The sequence below is a fragment of the Cetorhinus maximus genome, unplaced genomic scaffold, assembly GCF_964194155.1.
Source record: "Cetorhinus maximus unplaced genomic scaffold, sCetMax3.hap1.1 HAP1_SCAFFOLD_1055, whole genome shotgun sequence".
Classification (NCBI taxonomy): domain Eukaryota; kingdom Metazoa; phylum Chordata; class Chondrichthyes; order Lamniformes; family Cetorhinidae; genus Cetorhinus; species Cetorhinus maximus.
The window spans coordinates 93,320-113,084 of NW_027596997.1; the positions used below are offsets into that span (position 1 = coordinate 93,320).

The 19,765-nt window shown below is 57.1% G+C and overlaps 1 protein-coding gene across 1 annotated transcript; it reads left to right on the forward strand.

The window, feature by feature from the left end:
• Positions 1-477: 477 nt before the first annotated feature.
• LOC144675620 (phospholipase A and acyltransferase 4-like) lies at positions 478-6,511 on the forward strand (the record flags this gene model as incomplete). The annotated part of the gene is made up of 3 exons (XM_078536264.1): positions 478-510; positions 1,900-2,017; positions 6,225-6,511. Coding segments are annotated over exons 1-3 (438 nt in total), but the record flags the coding sequence as incomplete, so codon positions are not given.
• Between the last annotated feature and the right edge of the window lie 13,254 nt (positions 6,512-19,765).

A 19,765-nucleotide genomic window follows, 5' to 3' on the forward strand; every position in this document is an offset into this window, starting at 1 on the left:
TCTCTCTGCCTTCCTCCCTCTATCTTTCTCTTCTCTCTTGCTCCCTCTGACTCTGCCACTCTGTCTCTCTCTCTCTGTCCCACTTTCTCTCTCTCTTTCTCTCTCTCTGTCTCTATCTCTGTCTCTCTCTCTGTCTGTCTCTCTGTCTGTCTCTCTGTCTCTCTCTCTCGCTATCTCTCTCTCTCTCTCTATCTCGCTCTCTTTCTGTCTCTCTCTCTCTGTCCCTCTTTCTCTCTCTCGCTCTCTCTCTCTCTCTCTCTGTCTCTTGCTCTCTTTGGGTCTCTCTCTCTCTATCTCTCCCACTGTCTCTCTCTCTCTCCCTCTCTCTTTCTCTGTCCCTCTCTCTCTGGCTCTCAGCCTTCCTGCTTTGCTGCCAAAGCACATTGTTCTCTCTCCCCCGGTCTCCACATTCCAGATGTTTGGGTGGGATGGAGTGCGGTGAATTCCCGGACTGTTCCATCCCGGCAGGGGATACCGATGCAGAGACCCGGTGGAGTCAGCGATAGACAGGTAAGTGAGATTGTGGCGCTGAGCCCACAACACACACACAAAAAAATACACAGCAAGATCCCACCCTCCATCACCTGTGTCGATCAGTGTGTGGCCGGAGTGAGCATCGGGCTCAGTATGTTCTTTAACGGAGAGTCTCCTGTCCCTGAAGATGCCGTCTTCAAGCCTGAGGCCTCAGAGCGATCACTCTCCAATGATGAGCATCAATCGTCTGTGTGAGGCCACCGCCAGTCAAATTGCCAACACAAATAAGAGAAGGGATGCACAGTGTGGTCTAACCGAGGGATACGGAGACCAGAACTGTGCACAGTGCTCCAAGTGTGGTCTAACCGAGGGATACGGAGACCAGAACTGTGCACAGTGCTCCAAGTGTGGTCTAACCGAGGGATACGGAGACCGGAACTGTGCACAGTGCTCCGAGTGTGGTCTAACCGAGGGTTACAGAGACCAGAACTGTGCACAGTGCTCCGAGTGTGGTCTAACCGAGGGATACGGAGACCAGAACTGTGCACAGTGCTCCAAGTGTGGTCTAACCGAGGGATATCGAGACCAGAACTGTGCACAGTGCTCCGAGAGTGGTCTAACCGAGGGATACGGAGACCGGAACTGTGCAGAGTGCTCCGAGTGTGGTCTAACCGAGGGATATGGAGACCAGAACTGTGCAGAGTGCTCCGAGTGTGGTCTAACCGAGGGATATCGAGACCAGAACTGTGCACAGTGCTCCGAGAGTGGTCTAACCGAGGGGATACGGAGACCGGAACTGTGCACAGTGCTCCAAGTGTGGTCTAACCGAGGGTTACAGAGACCAGAACTGTGCACAGTGCTCCGAGTGTGGTCTAACCGAGGGATACGGAGACCAGAATTGTGCAGAGTGCTCTGAGTGTGGTCTAACCGAGGGATACGGAGACCGGAACTGTGCAGAGTGCTCTGAGTGTGGTCTAACCGAGGGATATGGAGACCAGAACTGTGCACAGTGCTCCGAGAGTGGTCTAACCGAGGGGATACGGAGACCGGAACTGTGCACAGTGCTCCAAGTGTGGTCTAACCGAGGGGATACGGAGACCGGAACTGTGCACAGTGCTCCAAGTGTGGTCTAACCGAGGGGATACGGAGACCAGAACTGCACAGTGCTCCAAGTGTGGTCTAACCGAGGGATACGGAGACCGGAACTGTGCACAGTGCTCCAAGTGTGGTCTAACTGAGGGATACGGAGACCGAGACTGTGCACAGTGCTCCAAGTGTGGTCTAACCGAGGGATAGGGAGACAGGAACTGTGCACAGTGCTCCAAGTGTGGTCAAACGGAGGATTCTCACTCGAGACAAGTTGTTGGGAATACAATTTGGGCCCTGGGATCTTGCCATTCATGCATTCCCTGTTTATATCTCCAGATGGGGACAGTACGAGGTGACGCTATCTGTGGGGATCTGGTGGAGTTTGATTATGGACTGTTCCAGCACTGGGCGGTGTATGTAGGTGGGGATAAGATTGTACATTTGACAGTCCCAGGTATGTGAATTACCTTCGATCATTACCCTTCATCATCACAGGACAAGGTCCCATTTTGATGCAACTGGGAACAACACAGATCAACTTGCTCACCTAACCAGTCACCAATCCCCACCGACCCACCTCCTCCGCGATCCCTCGATCCCACCCACCCACCTTCTCCGCGATCCCTCGATCCCACCCACCCGCCTTCTCCCCGATCCCTCGATCCCACCCGCCCACCCCTCCCCGATCCCTCGATCCCACCCACCCACCTTCTCCCCGACCCCTCGATCCCACCCGCCCACCTTCTCCCCGATCCCTCGATCCCACCCGCCCACCTTCTCCCCGACCCCTCGATCCCACCCGCCCACCTTCTCCCCGATCTCACCCGCCCACCTTCTCCCCGATCCCTCGATCCCACCCACCCACCTTCTCCCCGATCCCTCGATCCCACCCGCCCACCTTCTCCCCGATCCCTCGATCCCACCCGCCCACCTTCTCCCCGATCCCTCGATCCCACCCGCCCACCTTCTCCCCGATCCCTCGGTTTTGGTCAGACCCGATTGCACCCACCACGTTGAAACCCGCCCGAGACCTGGGATCTTGCTGTGCCGTTTTGTGGAGTTGGGGAGGAGGAATGTAGCAGTCAGTCCCCCACCCAGGATGGGCACTGTGCCAATCCTGGTTTCCCCTCGTGCCAGTTGCTGCCTTGCTTGGTTATATCGGAGGGTAGTTATGAGACGATGAGTTTGCCTGTGGAGTGGGACTCAGAGGAAGGCCCGGCCAGTTAAAGGGCTCCACCCCAGGGACATTCGGCATTGGGAGGCCATTTTACAGCAGGTCCAGTGATGTCACAGTCATTCTTACTGAGTTTATTCAATATAGAGAAAGAAAACGTAGTTTGCAAGTGTTCACCAAGTCCCACTCACCCGTCACCCATCACCCATCACCCAGCACCAGTCACCCATCACCCATCACCCGTCACCCATCACCCATCACCCAGCACCAGTCACCCATCACCCATCACCCATCACCCGTCACCCATCACCCATCACCCAGCACCAGTCACCCATCACCCATCACCCGTCACCCATCACCCAGCACCAGTCACCCATCACCCATTAACCAACACCCATCACCCAGCACCCATCACCCAGCACCCATCACCCATCATCCATCACCCAGCACCCATCACCCATCATCCATCATCCATCATCCATCACCCATCGCCCAGCACCCATCACCCAGCACCCATCACCCATCGCCCAGCACCCATCACCCAGCACCCATCACCCATCGCCCATCGCCCATCACCCATCGCCCATCGCCAATCACCCAGCACCCATCACCCAGCACCCATCACCCATCACCCATCACCCATCACCCATCACCCATCATCCATCGCCCATCGCCCATCGCCCATCGCCCATCGCCCATCACCCATCCCCCATCCCCATCACCCATCGCCCATCGCCCATCGCCCATCGCCCATCGCCCATCACCCATCACCCATCACCCATCACCCATCACCCATCGTCCATCGCCCATCGCCCATCGCCCATCGCCCATCGCCCATCGCCCATCACCCATCCCCCATCCCCATCACCCATCACCCATCACCCATCGCCCATCGCCCATCGCCCATCACCCATCACCCATCACCCATTCCCCATCACCCATTCCCCATCACCCATTCCCCATCACCCATCACCCATTCCCCATCACCCATCACCCACTCCCCTACAGTGTCTCCAATAGGCAACCCAACAACTTCCAAACTTCCTGCCTCATGTTCCAATTGGTCATGGCCCAGCCCCACCCTCCCTATCTCTGTAACCTCCTCCAGCTCCTACAACCCTCCCTATCTTTGTAACCTCCTCCAGCCCCCACAACCCTCCCTATCTCTGTAACCTCCTCCAGCCCCTACAACCCTCCCTATCTCTGTACCCTCCTCCAGCCCCTACGACCCTCCCTATCTCTGTAACCTCCTCCAGCCCCTACGACCCTCCCTATCTCTGTAACCTCCTCCAGCCCCTACGACCCTCCCTATCTCTGTACCCTCCTCCAGCCCCTACGACCCTCCCTATCTCTGTAACCACCTCCAGCCCCGACAACCCTCCCTATCTCTGTTACCTCCTCCAGCCCCTACGACCCTCCGAGATCTCTGCGTTCCTCCAATTCCGGCCTCTTGACCATCCCCCCGATTCCCATCACTCCGCCATTGGCGGCCGTGCCTTCAGCTGCCTGGGGGCCCTGAGCTCTGGAATTCCCTCCCTAAACCTCTCCACCTGTTTCTCTCTCTCTCTGTCTCTCTCTCTCTGTCTCTGTCTCTCTTTCTATTTCTGTCTCTCTATCTCTATCTCCCTATCTCGCTCTCTGTCTCTCTTTGTCTCTCTACATCTCTCTGCCTCTCTACCTCTCTCTCTGTCTCTCCCCCTCTGTCTCTCTCTCTCTCCATCTCTCTGTCTCTCTCTCTCTCTGTCTCTCTCTCTCTCTCTCTCTCTCTCCCTCTCTCGATCGCTGCCCCCTCCTTTAAGACACCCCCTCAAACCCCGGCTCCTGAACCCGGCTTGCCCTCCCCGGGTCCGTGATCTCGGGGTTGAACCTCGCTTGGTGACGACGCCTGGGATGGTCCATTCCAACGTGATGGGCGCCAATGGAATGCAGCGAGTCTTTGTTGCAGCGCGAGGTTGGAGGGAGCGGGGAAAGTTCAAACAGGCTGTGGTATTTTGTGCGGAGAGAGAGAGAGAGCCCTCGGAGAGGGGAGAGGCACACACAAGCTGTGAGAGGGAGCAGAGGGTGGATATGTCACAAGGATCTGTTTAATGGGAACAGACACAGATGTGGAAGATCTCCCCGGGTCTGGCAGTAAAGACTTTTCTGGGAACACGAGGGTAAAGGCAGGGATTTGGCTTCAAAATGTGTAAACATTTCAGCAGCGAGAAACCACAAAAAAGCATCAGGAAGACAATAACGCCTCCAAAACACAGCAACATGTTCAAAACCGATTGAGCTGGGAGGCACACTGGGACATCAGGGAGCGGAGAGAGATACATCGGCCAAGAGGGAGCTTTAAAGCATCAGAGACAGAGGCAGACAGATGTGGGAGGGAGGGTCAGTACTGAGGGAGCGCTGCACTGTCAGAGGGTCAGTGCTGAGGGAGCGCCGCACTGTCGGAGGGTCAGTACTGAGGGAGTGCCGCACTGTCGGAGGGTCAGTACTGAGGGAGTGCTGCACTGTCGGAGGGTCAGTACTGAGGGAGTGCTGCACTGTCGGAGGGTCAGTACTGAGGGAGTGCTGCACTGTCGGAGGGTCAGTACTGAGGGAGTGCCGCACTGTCAGAGGGTCAGTACTGAGGGAGCGCTGCACTGTCAGAGGGTCAGTGCTGAGGGAGCGCCGCACTGTCGGAGGGTCAGTACTGAGGGAGCGCCGCACTGTCGGAGGGTCAGTACTGAGGGAGCGCCGCACTGTCGGAGGGTCAGTGCTGAGGGAGCGCCGCACTGTCGGAGGGTCAGTACTGAGGGAGCGCTGCACTGTCGGAGGGTCAGTACTGAGGGAGCGCTGCTCTGTCGGAGGGTCAGTACTGAGGGAGTGCCGCACTGTCGGAGGGTCAGTACTGAGGGAGTGCCGCACTGTCGGAGGGTCAGTACTGAGGGAGTGCCGCACTGTCGGAGGGTCAGTACTGAGGGAGTGCCGCACTGTCGGAGGGTCGGAACTGAGGGAGTGCCGCACTGTCGGAGGGTCGGAACTGAGGGAGTGCCGCACTGTCGGAGGGTCGGAACTGAGGGAGTGCCGCACTGTCGGAGGGTCGGAACTGAGGGAGTGCCGCACTGTCGGAGGGTCAGTACTGAGGGAGTGCCGCACTGTCGGAGGGTCGGAACTGAGGGAGTGCCGCACTGTCGGAGGGTCAGTACTGAGGGAGTGCCGCACTGTCGGAGGGTCGGAACTGAGGGAGTGCCGCACTGTCGGAGGGTCGGAACTGAGGGAGTGCCGCACTGTCGGAGGGTCGGAACTGAGGGAGTGCTGCACTGTCGGAGGGTCAGTGTGGGATCCTGCTGTGCGTATGTCGGCCGCCATGATTACTCCAGAGGCCCCGTTTCCCATACTGCGTTGCGATGTCCTGAGTTGCTGTCTGGCGGGTCGAATGAGAGTCATCCCCTCGCCACCACCTCCTCCTCCACCCACCCACCCCCCACTTCAACCTGTTCCCCCTCCGTTCCTCCAGAGAGCCAGGAGCGATCGGCCTGGGCTGGCGTCTTCCCTAGCTCGGGCTTCCTCGTCTGCCTGAGGACCCAGGTCCGTCTGCAGCCAGCGCGGGAGGTCAGGGGGCGTCCGGCGGCCAGAGTCCGGAACGCCCTCCACGACAGGCACCTGGGCCAGCCGGAGCCCTGGGAGAGGATCGAGGGCCGGATCGTCCGGCTGCTCAACCGGGAGTTCGTCTACTCGCTCTCCGCCTTCAACTGCGAGCAACTGGCCACCTTCCTGCGCTACGGAGTCAGTGCCTGCACCCAGGTAGCGCCAGGCGGTGGGGGAGGGGGGTGGGGGATGGGGGAGGGGGGGTGGGGGCGGGGCCGTGGGATGGGGGCGGGGGAGGGGCCGGGGATTAGGGCTGGCGGGGGGGTGGGGGTCAGGATTTTCAGACGGCCAAGGTCCCTCCGCACGACCACAGCAAACCCCCCCTGTTCGAAAGGAGTACCGAGCGAGCAAGCGGAGGAGGCGGGGGACGTGGGAGGCAGGCGGGATTGAGGAGGGAGTCGGGAGGGCGGTGAGGGGGGAAAGCAGAGCTCCCCTCGTATCGGCCCGAGATTCACCGGATGTCACCTCTCTCTCTCTCTCTCTCTCTCCAGGTGAGTCCCACGATGAGCAGAACGGCCGGAGAGAAACTACGCAGAGCCTGCGGAGAGGAGAGTTCGAGGGGCTGAATGGTCACCCCGTCAGTCTAACACTGCCAGTCATTGGTGGCGACCATGCAGAGGGAGATTTACCCTGTATCTAACCCCGTGCTGTACCTGTCCTGGGAGTGTTTGATGGGGACAGTGTAGAGGGATATGTACTCTGTATCTAACCCCATGCTGTACCTGTCCTGGGAGTGTTTGATGGGGACAGTGTAGAGGGAGCTTTACTCTGTATCTGACCCCGTGCTGTACCTGTCCTGGGAGTGTTTGATGGGGACAGTGTAGAGGGAGCTTTACTCTGTATCTGACCCCGTGCTGTACCTGTCCTGGGAGTGTTTGATGGGGACAGTGTAGAGGGAGTTTACTCTGTATCTAACCCCATGCTGTACCTGTCCTGGGAGTGTTTGATGGGGACAGTGTAGAGGGAGATTTACTCTGTATCTAACCCCGTGCTGTACCTGTCCTGGGAGTGTTTGATGGGGACAGTGTAGAGGGAGATTTACTCTGTATCTAACCCCGTGCTGTACCTGTCCTGGGAGTGTTTGATGGGGACAGTGTAGAGGGAGCTTTACTCTGTATCTAACCCCGTGCTGTACCTGTCCTGGGAGTGTTTGATGGGGACGGTGTAGAGGGAGCTTTACTCTGTATCTAACCCCGTGCTGTACCTGTCCTGGGAGTGTTTGATGGGGACAGTGTAGAGGGTGATTTACTCTGTATCTAACCCCGTGCTGTACCTGTCCTGGGAGTGTTTGATGGGGACAGTGTAGAGGGAGATTTACTCTGTATCTAACCCCGTGCTGCACCTGTCCTGGGAGTGTTTGATGGGGATGGTGTAGAGGGAGCTTTACTCTGTATCTAACCCCGTGCTGTACCTGTCCTGGGAGTGTTTGATGGGGACAGTGTAGAGGGAGATTTACTCTGTATCTAACCCCGTGCTGTACCTGTCCTGGGAGTGTTTGATGGGGACAGTGTAGAGGGAGATTGACCCTGGATGTATCAGTTTGATGGAATTAAATCTGTTTGAAAGATTTGGCTGTTCTTCAGTCAGTGTTTTCCACTCCCAGTTGAATTGATGCCCTCTGCAGCTGGGGCTGTGGACTCTCCGGGTGTTTATGTTGGTTAGAGTGTCGCAGGGCAGGATGGAGGGAGCCTCCATAGCCAAGGCCGGAGGTAACGGAGCCAGAGGAGAGGAATCTAGCTGCTGGAGGGACCGGGAGGGTTTCAGGGGGTGGGTGAGGTGCCCTACGCGGGTGATGGGCAATGTCGATGGTGGAATCTGGGAGCGGGGTCACCCACGGGAACTGAACAGGCAGCGAGCTGCAGTCTGCGGTGTGCAGACTGGTCCTGAATCACATCTTCACTCTGTAACCACCTCCATCCCCTACACCCCTCCCTATCTCTGTAACCTCCTCCATCCCCTACACCCCTCCCTATCTCTGTAACCACCTCCATCCCCTACACCCCTCCCTATCTCTGTAACCTCCTCCATCCCCTACACCCCTCCCTATCTCTGTAACCTCCTCCAGCCCCTACAACCCACCCTATCTCTGTAACCTCCTCCATCCCCTAAACCCCTCCCTATCTCTGTAACCACCTCCATCCCCTACACCCCTCCCTATCTCTGTAACCTCCTCCATCCCCTACACCCCTCCCTATCTCTGTAACCTCCTCCAGCCCCTACACCCCTCCCTATCTCTGTAACCTCCTCCATCCCCTACACCCCTCCCTATCTCTGTAACCTCCTCCATCCCCTACACCCCTCCCTATCTCTGTAACCTCCTCCATCCCCTACAACCCTCCCTATCTCTGTAACCTCCTCCATCCCCTACACCCCTCCCTATCTCTGTAACCTCCTCCATCCCCTACACCCCTCCCTATCTCTGTAACATCCTCCATCCCATACACCCCTCCCTATCTCTGTAACCTCCTCCATCACCTACACCCCTCCCTATCTCTGTAACCTCCTCCATCCCCTACACCCCTCCCTATCTCTGTAACCTCCTCCATCCCCTACAACCCCCCCTATCTCTGTAACCTCCTCCAGCCCCTACACCCATCCCTATCTCTGTAACCTCCTCCATCCCCTACAACCCTCCCTATCTCTGTAACCTCCTCCATCCCCTACACCCCTCCCTATCTCTGTAACCTCCTCCATCCCCTACACCCCTCCCTAACTCTGTAACCTCCTCCATCCCCTACACCCCTCCCTATCTCTGTAACCTCCTCCAGCCCCTACACCCCTCCCTATCTCTGTAACATCCTCCAGCCCCTACACCCCTCCCTATCTCTGTAACCTCCTCCAGCCCCTACACCCCTCCCTATCTCTGTAACCTCCTCCAGCCCCTACAGCCCACCCTATCTCTGTAACCTCCTCCAGCCCCTACACCCCTCCCTATCTCTGTAACCTCCTCCAGCCCCTACAACCCTCCCTATCTCTGTAACCTCCTCCAGCCCCTACAATCCTCCCTATCTCTGTAACCTCCTCCAGCCCCTACACCCCTCCCTATCTCTGTAACCTCCTCCAGCCCCTACACCCCTCCCTATCTCTGTAACCTCCTCCAGCCCCTACAGCCCACCCTATCTCTGTAACCTCCTCCAGCCCCTACACCCCTCCCTATCTCTGTAACCTCCTCCAGCCCCTACAACCCTCCCTATCTCTGTAACCTCCTCCAGCCCCTACAATCCTCCCTATCTCTGTAACCTCCTCCAGCCCCTACACCCCTCCCTATATCTGTAACATCCTCCAGCCCCTACACCCCTCCCTATCTCTGTAACCTCCTCCAGCCCCTACAACCCTCCCTATCTCTGTAACCTCCTCCATCCCCTACACCCCTCCCTATCTCTGTAACCTCCTCCAGCCCCTACACCGCTCCCTATCTCTGTAACCTCCTCCAGCCCCTACAACCCTCCCTATCTCTGTAACCTCCTCCAGCCCCTACACCCCTCCCTATCTCTGTAACCTCCTCCAGCCCCTACAACCCTCCCTATCTCTGTAACCTCCTCCAGCCCCTACACCCCTCCCTATCTCTGTAACCTCCTCCAGCCTTTACACCCCTATCTCTGTAACCTCCTCCAGTCCCTACACCCCTCCCTATCTCTGTAACCTCCTCCAGTCCCTACACCCCTCCCTATCTCTGTAACCTCCTCCAGCCCCTACACCCCTCCCTATCTCTGTAACCTCCTCCAGCCCCTACACCCCTCCCTATCTCTGTAACCTCCTCCAGCCTTTACACCCCTATCTCTGTAACCTCCTCCAGTCCCTACACCCCTCCCTATCTCTGTAACCTCCTCCAGTCCCTACACCCCTCCCTATCTCTGTAACCACCTCCAGCCCCTACACCCCTCCCTATCTCTGTAACCTCCTCCAGCCCCTACACCCCTCCCTATCTCTGTAACCTCCTCCAGCCTTTACACCCCTATCTCTGTAACCTCCTCCAGTCCCTACAACCCTCCCTATCTCTGTAACCTCCTCCAGCCCCTACAACCCTCCCTATCTCTGTAACCTCCTCCAGCCCCTACACCCCTCCCTATCTCTGTAACCTCCTCCAGCCCCTACAACCCACCCTATCTCTGTAACCTCCTCCAGCCCCTACACCCCTCCCTAACTCTGTAACCTCCTCCAGCCTTTACACCCCTATCTCTGTAACCTCCTCCAGTCCCTACACCCCTCCCTATCTCTGTAACCTCCTCCAGCCCCTACAACCCTCCCTATCTCTGTAACCTCCTCCAGCCCCTACACCCTCCCTATCTCTGTAACCTCCTCCAGACCCTACACCCCTCCCTTTCTCTATAACCTCCCCCAGCCCCTACAACCCTCCCTATCTCTGTAACCTCCTCCAGCCCCTACAACCCTCCCTATCTCTGTACCTCCTCCAGCCCCTACAACCCTCCCTAGCTCTGTAACATCCTCCATCCCCTACACCCCTCCCTATCTCTGTAACCTCCTCCATCCCCTACACCCCTCCCTATCTCTGTAACCTCCTCCATCCCCTACAACCCTCCCTATCTTTGTAACCTCCTCCAGTCCCTACAACCCTCCCTATCTCTGTAACCTCCAACAGCCCCTACAACCCTCCCTATCTCTGTAACCTCCTCCAGCACCTACACCCCTCCCTATCTCTGTAACCTCCTCCAGCCCCTACAACCCTCCCTATCTCTGTAACCTCCAACAGCCCCTACAACCCTCCCTATCTCTGTAACCTCCTCCAGCCCCTACACCCCTCCCTATCTCTGTAACCTCCTCCAGCCCCTACAACCCTCCCTATCTCTGTAACCTCCAACAGCCCCTACACCCCTCCCTATCTCTGTAACCTCCTCCAGCCCCTACAACCCTCCCTATCTCTGTAACCTCCAACAGCCCCTACAACCCTCCCTATCTCTGTAACCTCCTCCAGCCCCTACACCCCTCCCTATCTCTGTAACCTCCTCCAGCCCCTACAACCCTCCCTATCTCTGTAACCTCCAACAGCCCCTACAACCCTCCCTATCTCTGTAACCTCCTCCAGCCCCTACAACCCTCCCTATCTCTGTAACCTCCAACAGCCCCTACAACCCTCCCTATCTCTGTAACCTCCTCCAGTCCCTACAACCCTCCCTATCTCTGTAACCTCCTCCAGCCCCTACAACCCTCCCTATCTCTGTAACCTCCTCCAGCCCCTACAACCCTCCCTATCACTGTAACCTCCTCCAGCCCCTACAACCCTCCCTATCTCTGTAACCTCCTCCAGCCTTTACACCCCTATCTCTGTAACCTCCTCCAGTCCCTACACCCCTCCCTATCTCTGTAACCTCCTCCAGCCCCTACAACCCTCCCTATCTCTGTAACCTCCTCCAGCACCTACACTCCTCCCTATCTCTGTAACCTCCTCCAGCCCCTACAACCCACCCTATCTCTGTAACCTCCTCCAGCCCGTACACCCCTCCCTATCTCTGTAACCTCCTCCAGCCTTTACACCCCTATCTCTGTAACCTCCTCCAGTCCCTACACCCCTCCCTATCTCTGTAACCTCCTCCAGCCCCTACAACCCTCCCTATCTCTGTAACCTCCTCCAGCCCCTACACCCTCCCTATCTCTGTAACCTCCTCCAGCCCCTACACCCCTCCCTATCTCTATAACCTCCCCCAGCCCCTACAACCCTCCCTATCTCTGTAACCTCCTCCAGCCCCTACAACCCTCCCTATCTCTGTACCTCCTCCAGCCCCTACAACCCTCCCTATCTCTGTAACATCCTCCATCCCCTACACCCCTCCCTATCTCTGTAACCTCCTCCATCCCCTACACCCATCCCTATCTCTGTAACCTCCTCCATCCCCTACAACCCTCCCTATCTTTGTAACCTCCTCCAGTCCCTACAACCCTCCCTATCTCTGTAACCTCCAACAGCCCCTACAACCCTCCCTATCTCTGTAACCTCCTCCAGCCCCTACACCCCTCCCTATCTCTGTAACATCCTCCAGCCCCTACAACCCTCCCTATCTCTGTAACCTCCAACAGCCCCTACAACCCTCCCTATCTCTGTAACCTCCTCCAGCCCCTACACCCCTCCCTATCTCTGTAACCTCCTCCAGCCCCTACAACCCTCCCTATCTCTGTAACCTCCAACAGCCCCTACAACCCTACCTATCTCTGTAACCTCCTCCAGCCCCTACACCCCTCCCTATCTCTGTAACCTCCTCCAGCCCCTACAACCCTCCCTATCTCTGTAACCTCCAACAGCCCCTACAACCCTCCCTATCTCTGTAACCTCCTCCAGCCCCTACACCCCTCCCTATCTCTGTAACCTCCTCCAGCCCCTACAACCCTCCCTATCTCTGTAACCTCCAACAGCCCCTACAACCCTCCCTATCTCTGTAACCTCCTCCAGCCCCTACAACCCTCCCTATCTCTGTAACCTCCTCCAGCCCCTACAACCCTCCCTATCTCTGTAACCTCCTCCAGCCCCTACAACCCTCCCTATCTCTGTAACCTCCTCCAGCCCCTACACCCCTCCCTATCTCTGTAACCTCCTCCAGCCCCTACAACCCACACTATCTTTGTAACCTCCTCCAGCCCCTACACCCCTCCCTATCTCTGTAACCTCCTCCAGCCTTTACACCCCTATCTCTGTAACCTCCTCCAGTCCCTACACCCCTCCCTATCTCTGTAACCTCCTCCAGCCCCTACAACCCTCCCTATATCTGTAACCTCCTCCAGCCCCTACACCCTCCCTATCTCTGTAACCTCCTCCAGCCCCTACACCCCTCCCTATCTCTATAACCTCCCCCAGCCCCTACAACCCTCCCTATCTCTGTAACCTCCTCCAGCCCCTACAACCCTCCCTATCTCTGTACCTCCTCCAGCCCCTACAACCCTCCCTATCTCTGTAACATCCTCCATCCCCTACACCCCTCCCTATCTCTGTAACCTCCTCCAGCCCCTACACCCCTCCCTATCTCTGTAACCTCCTCCAGCCCCTACAACCCTCCCTATCTCTGTAACCTCCTCCAGCTCCAACAACCCTCCCTATCTCTGTAACCTCCTCCAGCCACTACACCCCTCCCTATCTCTGTAACCTCCTCCAGCCCCTACAACCCTCCCTATCTCTGTAACCTCCTCCAGCCTCTACAACCCTCCCTATCTCTGTAACCTCCTCCAGTCCCTACACCCCTCCCTATCTCTGTAACCTCCTCCAGCCCCTACAACCCTCCCTATCTCTGTAACCTCCTCCAGCACCTACACCCCTCCCTATCTCTGTAACCTCCTCCAGCCCCTACAACCCACCCTATCTCTGTAACCTCCTCCAGCCCGTACACCCCTCCCTATCTCTGTAACCTCCTCCAGCCTTTACACCCCTATCTCTGTAACCTCCTCCAGTCCCTACACCCCTCCCTATCTCTGTAACCTCCTCCAGCCCCTACAACCCTCCCTATCTCTGTAACCTCCTCCAGCCCCTACACCCTCCCTATCTCTGTAACCTCCTCCAGCCCCTACACCCCTCCCTATCTCTATAACCTCCCCCAGCCCCTACAACCCTCCCTATCTCTGTAACCTCCTCCAGCCCCTACAACCCTCCCTATCTCTGTACATCCTCCAGCCCCTACAACCCTCCCTATCTCTGTAACATCCTCCATCCCCTACACCCCTCCCTATCTCTGTAACCTCCTCCATCCCCTACACCCCTCCCTATCTCTGTAACCTCCTCCATCCCCTACAACCCTCCCTATCTTTGTAACCTCCTCCAGTCCCTACAACCCTCCCTATCTCTGTAACCTCCAACAGCCCCTACAACCCTCCCTATCTCTGTAACCTCCTCCAGCCCCTACACCCCTCCCTATCTCTGTAACCTCCTCCAGCCCCTACAACCCTCCCTATCTCTGTAACCTCCAACAGCCCCTACAACCCTCCCTATCTCTGTAACCTCCTCCAGCCCCTACACCCCTCCCTATCTCTGTAACCTCCTCCAGCCCCTACAACCCTCCCTATCTCTGTAACCTCCAACAGCCCCTACAACCCTCCCTATCTCTGTAACCTCCTCCAGCCCCTACACCCCTCCCTATCTCTGTAACCTCCTCCAGCCCCTACAACCCTCCCTATCTCTGTAACCTCCAACAGCCCCTACAACCCTCCCTATCTCTGTAACCTCCTCCAGCCCCTACACCCCTCCCTATCTCTGTAAACTCCTCCAGTCCCTACAACCCTCCCTATCTCTGTAACCTCCAACAGCCCCTACAACCCTCCCTATCTCTGTAACCTCCTCCAGCCCCTACAACCCTCCCTATCTCTGTAACCTCCTCCAGCCCCTACAACCCTCCCTATCTCTGTAACCTCCTCCAGCCCCTACAACCCTCCCTATCTCTGTAACCTCCTCCAGCCCCTACACTCCTCCCTATCTCTGTAACCTCCTCCAGCCCCTACAACCCACCCTATCTCTGTAACCTCCTCCAGCCCCTACACCCCTCCCTATCTCTGTAACCTCCTCCAGCCTTTACACCCCTATCTCTGTAACCTCCTCCAGTCCCTACACCCCTCCCTATCTCTGTAACCTCCTCCAGCCCTACAACCCTCCCTATCTCTGTAACCTCCTCCAGCCCCTACACCCTCCCTATCTCTGTAACCTCCTCCAGCCCCTACACCCCTCCCTATCTCTATAACCTCCCCCAGCCCCTACAACCCTCCCTATCTCTGTAACCTCCTCCAGCCCCTACAACCCTCCCTATCTCTGTACCTCCTCCAGCCCCTACAACCCTCCTATCTCTGTAACCTCCTCCAGCCCCTACAACCCTCCCTATCTCTGTAACCTCCAACAGCCCCTACACCCCTCCCTATCTCTGTAACCTCCTCCAGCCCTACAACCCTCCCTATCTCTGTAACCTCCAACAGCCCCTACAACCCTCCCTATCTCTGTAACCTCCTCCAGCCCCTACACCCCTCCCTATCTCTGTAACCTCCTCCAGCCCCTACAACCCTCCCTATCTCTGTAACCTCCAACAGCCCCTACAACCCTCCCTATCTCTGTAACCTCCTCCAGCCCCTACAACCCTCCCTATCTCTGTAACCTCCAACAGCCCTACAACCCTCCCTATCTCTGTAACCTCCTCCAGTCCCTACAACCCTCCCTATCTCTGTAACCTCCTCCAGCCCCTACAACCCTCCCTATCTCTGTAACCTCCTCCAGCCCCTACAACCCTCCCTATCACTGTAACCTCCTCCAGCCCCTACAACCCTCCCTATCTCTGTAACCTCCTCCAGCCTTTACACCCCTATCTCTGTAACCTCCTCCAGTCCCTACACCCCTCCCTATCTCTGTAACCTCCTCCAGCCCCTACAACCCTCCCTATCTCTGTAACCTCCTCCAGCACCTACACTCCTCCCTATCTCTGTAACCTCCTCCAGCCCCTACAACCCACCCTATCTCTGTAACCTCCTCCAGCCCGTACACCCCTCCCTATCTCTGTAACCTCCTCCAGCCTTTACACCCCTATCTCTGTAACCTCCTCCAGTCCCTACACCCCTCCCTATCTCTGTAACCTCCTCCAGCCCCTACAACCCTCCCTATCTCTGTAACCTCCTCCAGCCCCTACACCCTCCCTATCTCTGTAACCTCCTCCAGCCCCTACACCCCTCCCTATCTCTATAACCTCCCCCAGCCCCTACAACCCTCCCTATCTCTGTAACCTCCTCCAGCCCCTACAACCCTCCCTATCTCTGTACCTCCTCCAGCCCCTACAACCCTCCCTATCTCTGTAACATCCTCCATCCCCTACACCCCTCCCTATCTCTGTAACCTCCTCCATCCCCTACACCCATCCCTATCTCTGTAACCTCCTCCATCCCCTACAACCCTCCCTATCTTTGTAACCTCCTCCAGTCCCTACAACCCTCCCTATCTCTGTAACCTCCAACAGCCCCTACAACCCTCCCTATCTCTGTAACCTCCTCCAGCCCCTACACCCCTCCCTATCTCTGTAACATCCTCCAGCCCTACAACCCTCCCTATCTCTGTAACCTCCAACAGCCCCTACAACCCTCCCTATCTCTGTAACCTCCTCCAGCCCCTACACCCCTCCCTATCTCTGTAACCTCCTCCAGCCCCTACAACCCTCCCTATCTCTGTAACCTCCAACAGCCCCTACAACCCTACCTATCTCTGTAACCTCCTCCAGCCCCTACACCCCTCCCTATCTCTGTAACCTCCTCCAGCCCCTACAACCCTCCCTATCTCTGTAAGCTCCAACAGCCCCTACAACCCTCCCTATCTCTGTAACCTCCTCCAGCCCCTACACCCCTCCCTATCTCTGTAACCTCCTCCAGCCCCTACAACCCTCCCTATCTCTGTAACCTCCAACAGCCCCTACAACCCTCCCTATCTCTGTAACCTCCTCCAGCCCCTACAACCCTCCCTATCTCTGTAACCTCCTCCAGCCCCTACAACCCTCCCTATCTCTGTAACCTCCTCCAGCCCCTACAACCCTCCCTATCTCTGTAACCTCCTCCAGCCCCTACACCCCTCCCTATCTCTGTAACCTCCTCCAGCCCCTACAACCCACACTATCTTTGTAACCTCCTCCAGCCCCTACACCCCTCCCTATCTCTGTAACCTCCTCCAGCCTTTACACCCCTATCTCTGTAACCTCCTCCAGTCCCTACACCCCTCCCTATCTCTGTAACCTCCTCCAGCCCCTACAACCCTCCCTATATCTGTAACCTCCTCCAGCCCCTACACCCTCCCTATCTCTGTAACCTCCTCCAGCCCTACACCCCTCCCTATCTCTATAACCTCCCCCAGCCCCTACAACCCTCCCTATCTCTGTAACCTCCTCCAGCCCCTACAACCCTCCCTATCTCTGTACCTCCTCCAGCCCCTACAACCCTCCCTATCTCTGTAACATCCTCCATCCCCTACACCCCTCCCTATCTCTGTAACCTCCTCCAGCCCCTACACCCCTCCCTATCTCTGTAACCTCCTCCAGCCCCTACAACCCTCCCTATCTCTGTAACCTCCTCCAGCTCCAACAACCCTCCCTATCTCTGTAACCTCCTCCAGCCACTACACCCCTCCCTATCTCTGTAACCTCCTCCAGCCCCTACAACCCTCCCTATCTCTGTAACCTCCTCCAGCCTCTACAACCCTCCCTATCTCTGTAACCTCCTCCAGTCCCTACACCCCTCCCTATCTCTGTAACCTCCTCCAGCCCCTACAACCCTCCCTATCTCTGTAACCTCCTCCAGCACCTACACCCCTCCCTATCTCTGTAACCTCCTCCAGCCCCTACAACCCACCCTATCTCTGTAACCTCCTCCAGCCCGTACACCCCTCCCTATCTCTGTAACCTCCTCCAGCCTTTACACCCCTATCTCTGTAACCTCCTCCAGTCCCTACACCCCTCCCTATCTCTGTAACCTCCTCCAGCCCCTACAACCCTCCCTATCTCTGTAACCTCCTCCAGCCCCTACACCCTCCCTATCTCTGTAACCTCCTCCAGCCCCTACACCCTCCCTATCTCTATAACCTCCCCCAGCCCCTACAACCCTCCCTATCTCTGTAACCTCCTCCAGCCCCTACAACCCTCCCTATCTCTGTACATCCTCCAGCCCCTACAACCCTCCCTATCTCTGTAACATCCTCCATCCCCTACACCCCTCCCTATCTCTGTAACCTCCTCCATCCCCTACACCCCTCCCTATCTCGTAACCTCCTCCATCCCCTCACCCCCTATCTTTGTAACCTCCCCTCCCTACAACCCTCCCTATCTCTGTAACCTCCAACAGCCCCTACAACCCTCCCTATCTCTGTAACCTCCTCCAGCCCCTACACCCCTCCCTATCTCTGTAACCTCCTCCAGCCCCTACAACCCTCCCTATCTCTGTAACCTCCAACAGCCCCTACAACCCTCCCTATCTCTGTAACCTCCTCCAGCCCTACACCCCTCCCTATCTCTGTAACCTCCTCCAGCCCCTACAACCCTCCCTATCTCTGTAACCTCCAACAGCCCCTACAACCCTCCCTATCTCTGTAACCTCCTCCAGCCCCTACACCCCTCCCTATCTCTGTAACCTCCTCCAGCCCCTACAACCCTCCCTATCTCTGTAACCTCCAACAGCCCCTACAACCCTCCCTATCTCTGTAACCTCCTCCAGCCCCTACACCCCTCCCTATCTCTGTAACCTCCTCCAGCCCCTACAACCCTCCCTATCTCTGTAACCTCCAACAGCCCCTACAACCCTCCCTATCTCTGTAACCTCCTCCAGCCCCTACAACCCTCCCTATCTCTGTAACCTCCTCCAGCCCCTACAACCCTCCCTATCTCTGTAACCTCCTCCAGCCCCTACAACCCTCCCTATCTCTGTAACCTCCTCCAGCCCCTACACTCCTCCCTATCTCTGTAACCTCCTCCAGCCCCTACAACCCACCCTATCTCTGTAACCTCCTCCAGCCCCTACACCCCTCCCTATCTCTGTAACCTCCTCCAGCCTTTCCAGCCCCTACACCCTCCCTATCTCTGTAACCTCCTCCAGCCCCTACACCCCTCCCTATCTCTATAACCTCCCCCAGCCCCTACAACCCTCCCTATCTCTGTAACCTCCTCCAGCCCCTACAACCCTCCCTATCTCTGTACCTCCTCCAGCCCCTACAACCCTCCCTATCTCTGTAACATCCTCCAGCCCCTACACCCCTCCCTATCTCTGTAACCTCCTCCAGCCCCTACAACCCTCCCTATCTCTGTAACCTCCTCCAGCTCCAACAACCCTCCCTATCTCTGTAACCTCCTCCAGCCCCTACACCCCTCCCTATCTCTGTAACCTCCTCCAGCCCCTACAACCCTCCCTATCTCTGTAACCTCCTCCAGCCTCTACAACCCTCCCTATCTCTGTAACCTCCTCCAGTCCCTACAACCCTCCCTATCTCTGTAACCTCCTCCAGCCCCTACAACCCTCCCTATCTCTGTAACCTCCTCCAGCCCCTACACCCCTCCCTATCTCTGTAACCTCCTCCAGCCCCTACAACCCACCCTATCTCTGTAACCTCCTCCAGCCCGTACACCCCTCCCTATCTCTGTAACCTCCTCCAGCCTTTACACCCCTATCTCTGTAACCTCCTCCAGTCCCTACACCCCTCCCTATCTCTGTAACCTCCTCCAGCCCCTACAACCCTCCCTATCTCTGTAACCTCCTCCAGCCCCTACACCCTCCCTATCTCTGTAACCTCCTCCAGCCCCTACACCCCTCCCTATCTCTATAACCTCCCCCAGCCCCTACAACCCTCCCTATCTCTGTAACCTCCTCCAGCCCCTACAACCCTCCCTATCTCTGTACCTCCTCCAGCCCCTACAACCCTCCCTATCTCTGTAACATCCTCCATCCCCTACACCCCTCCCTATCTCTGTAACCTCC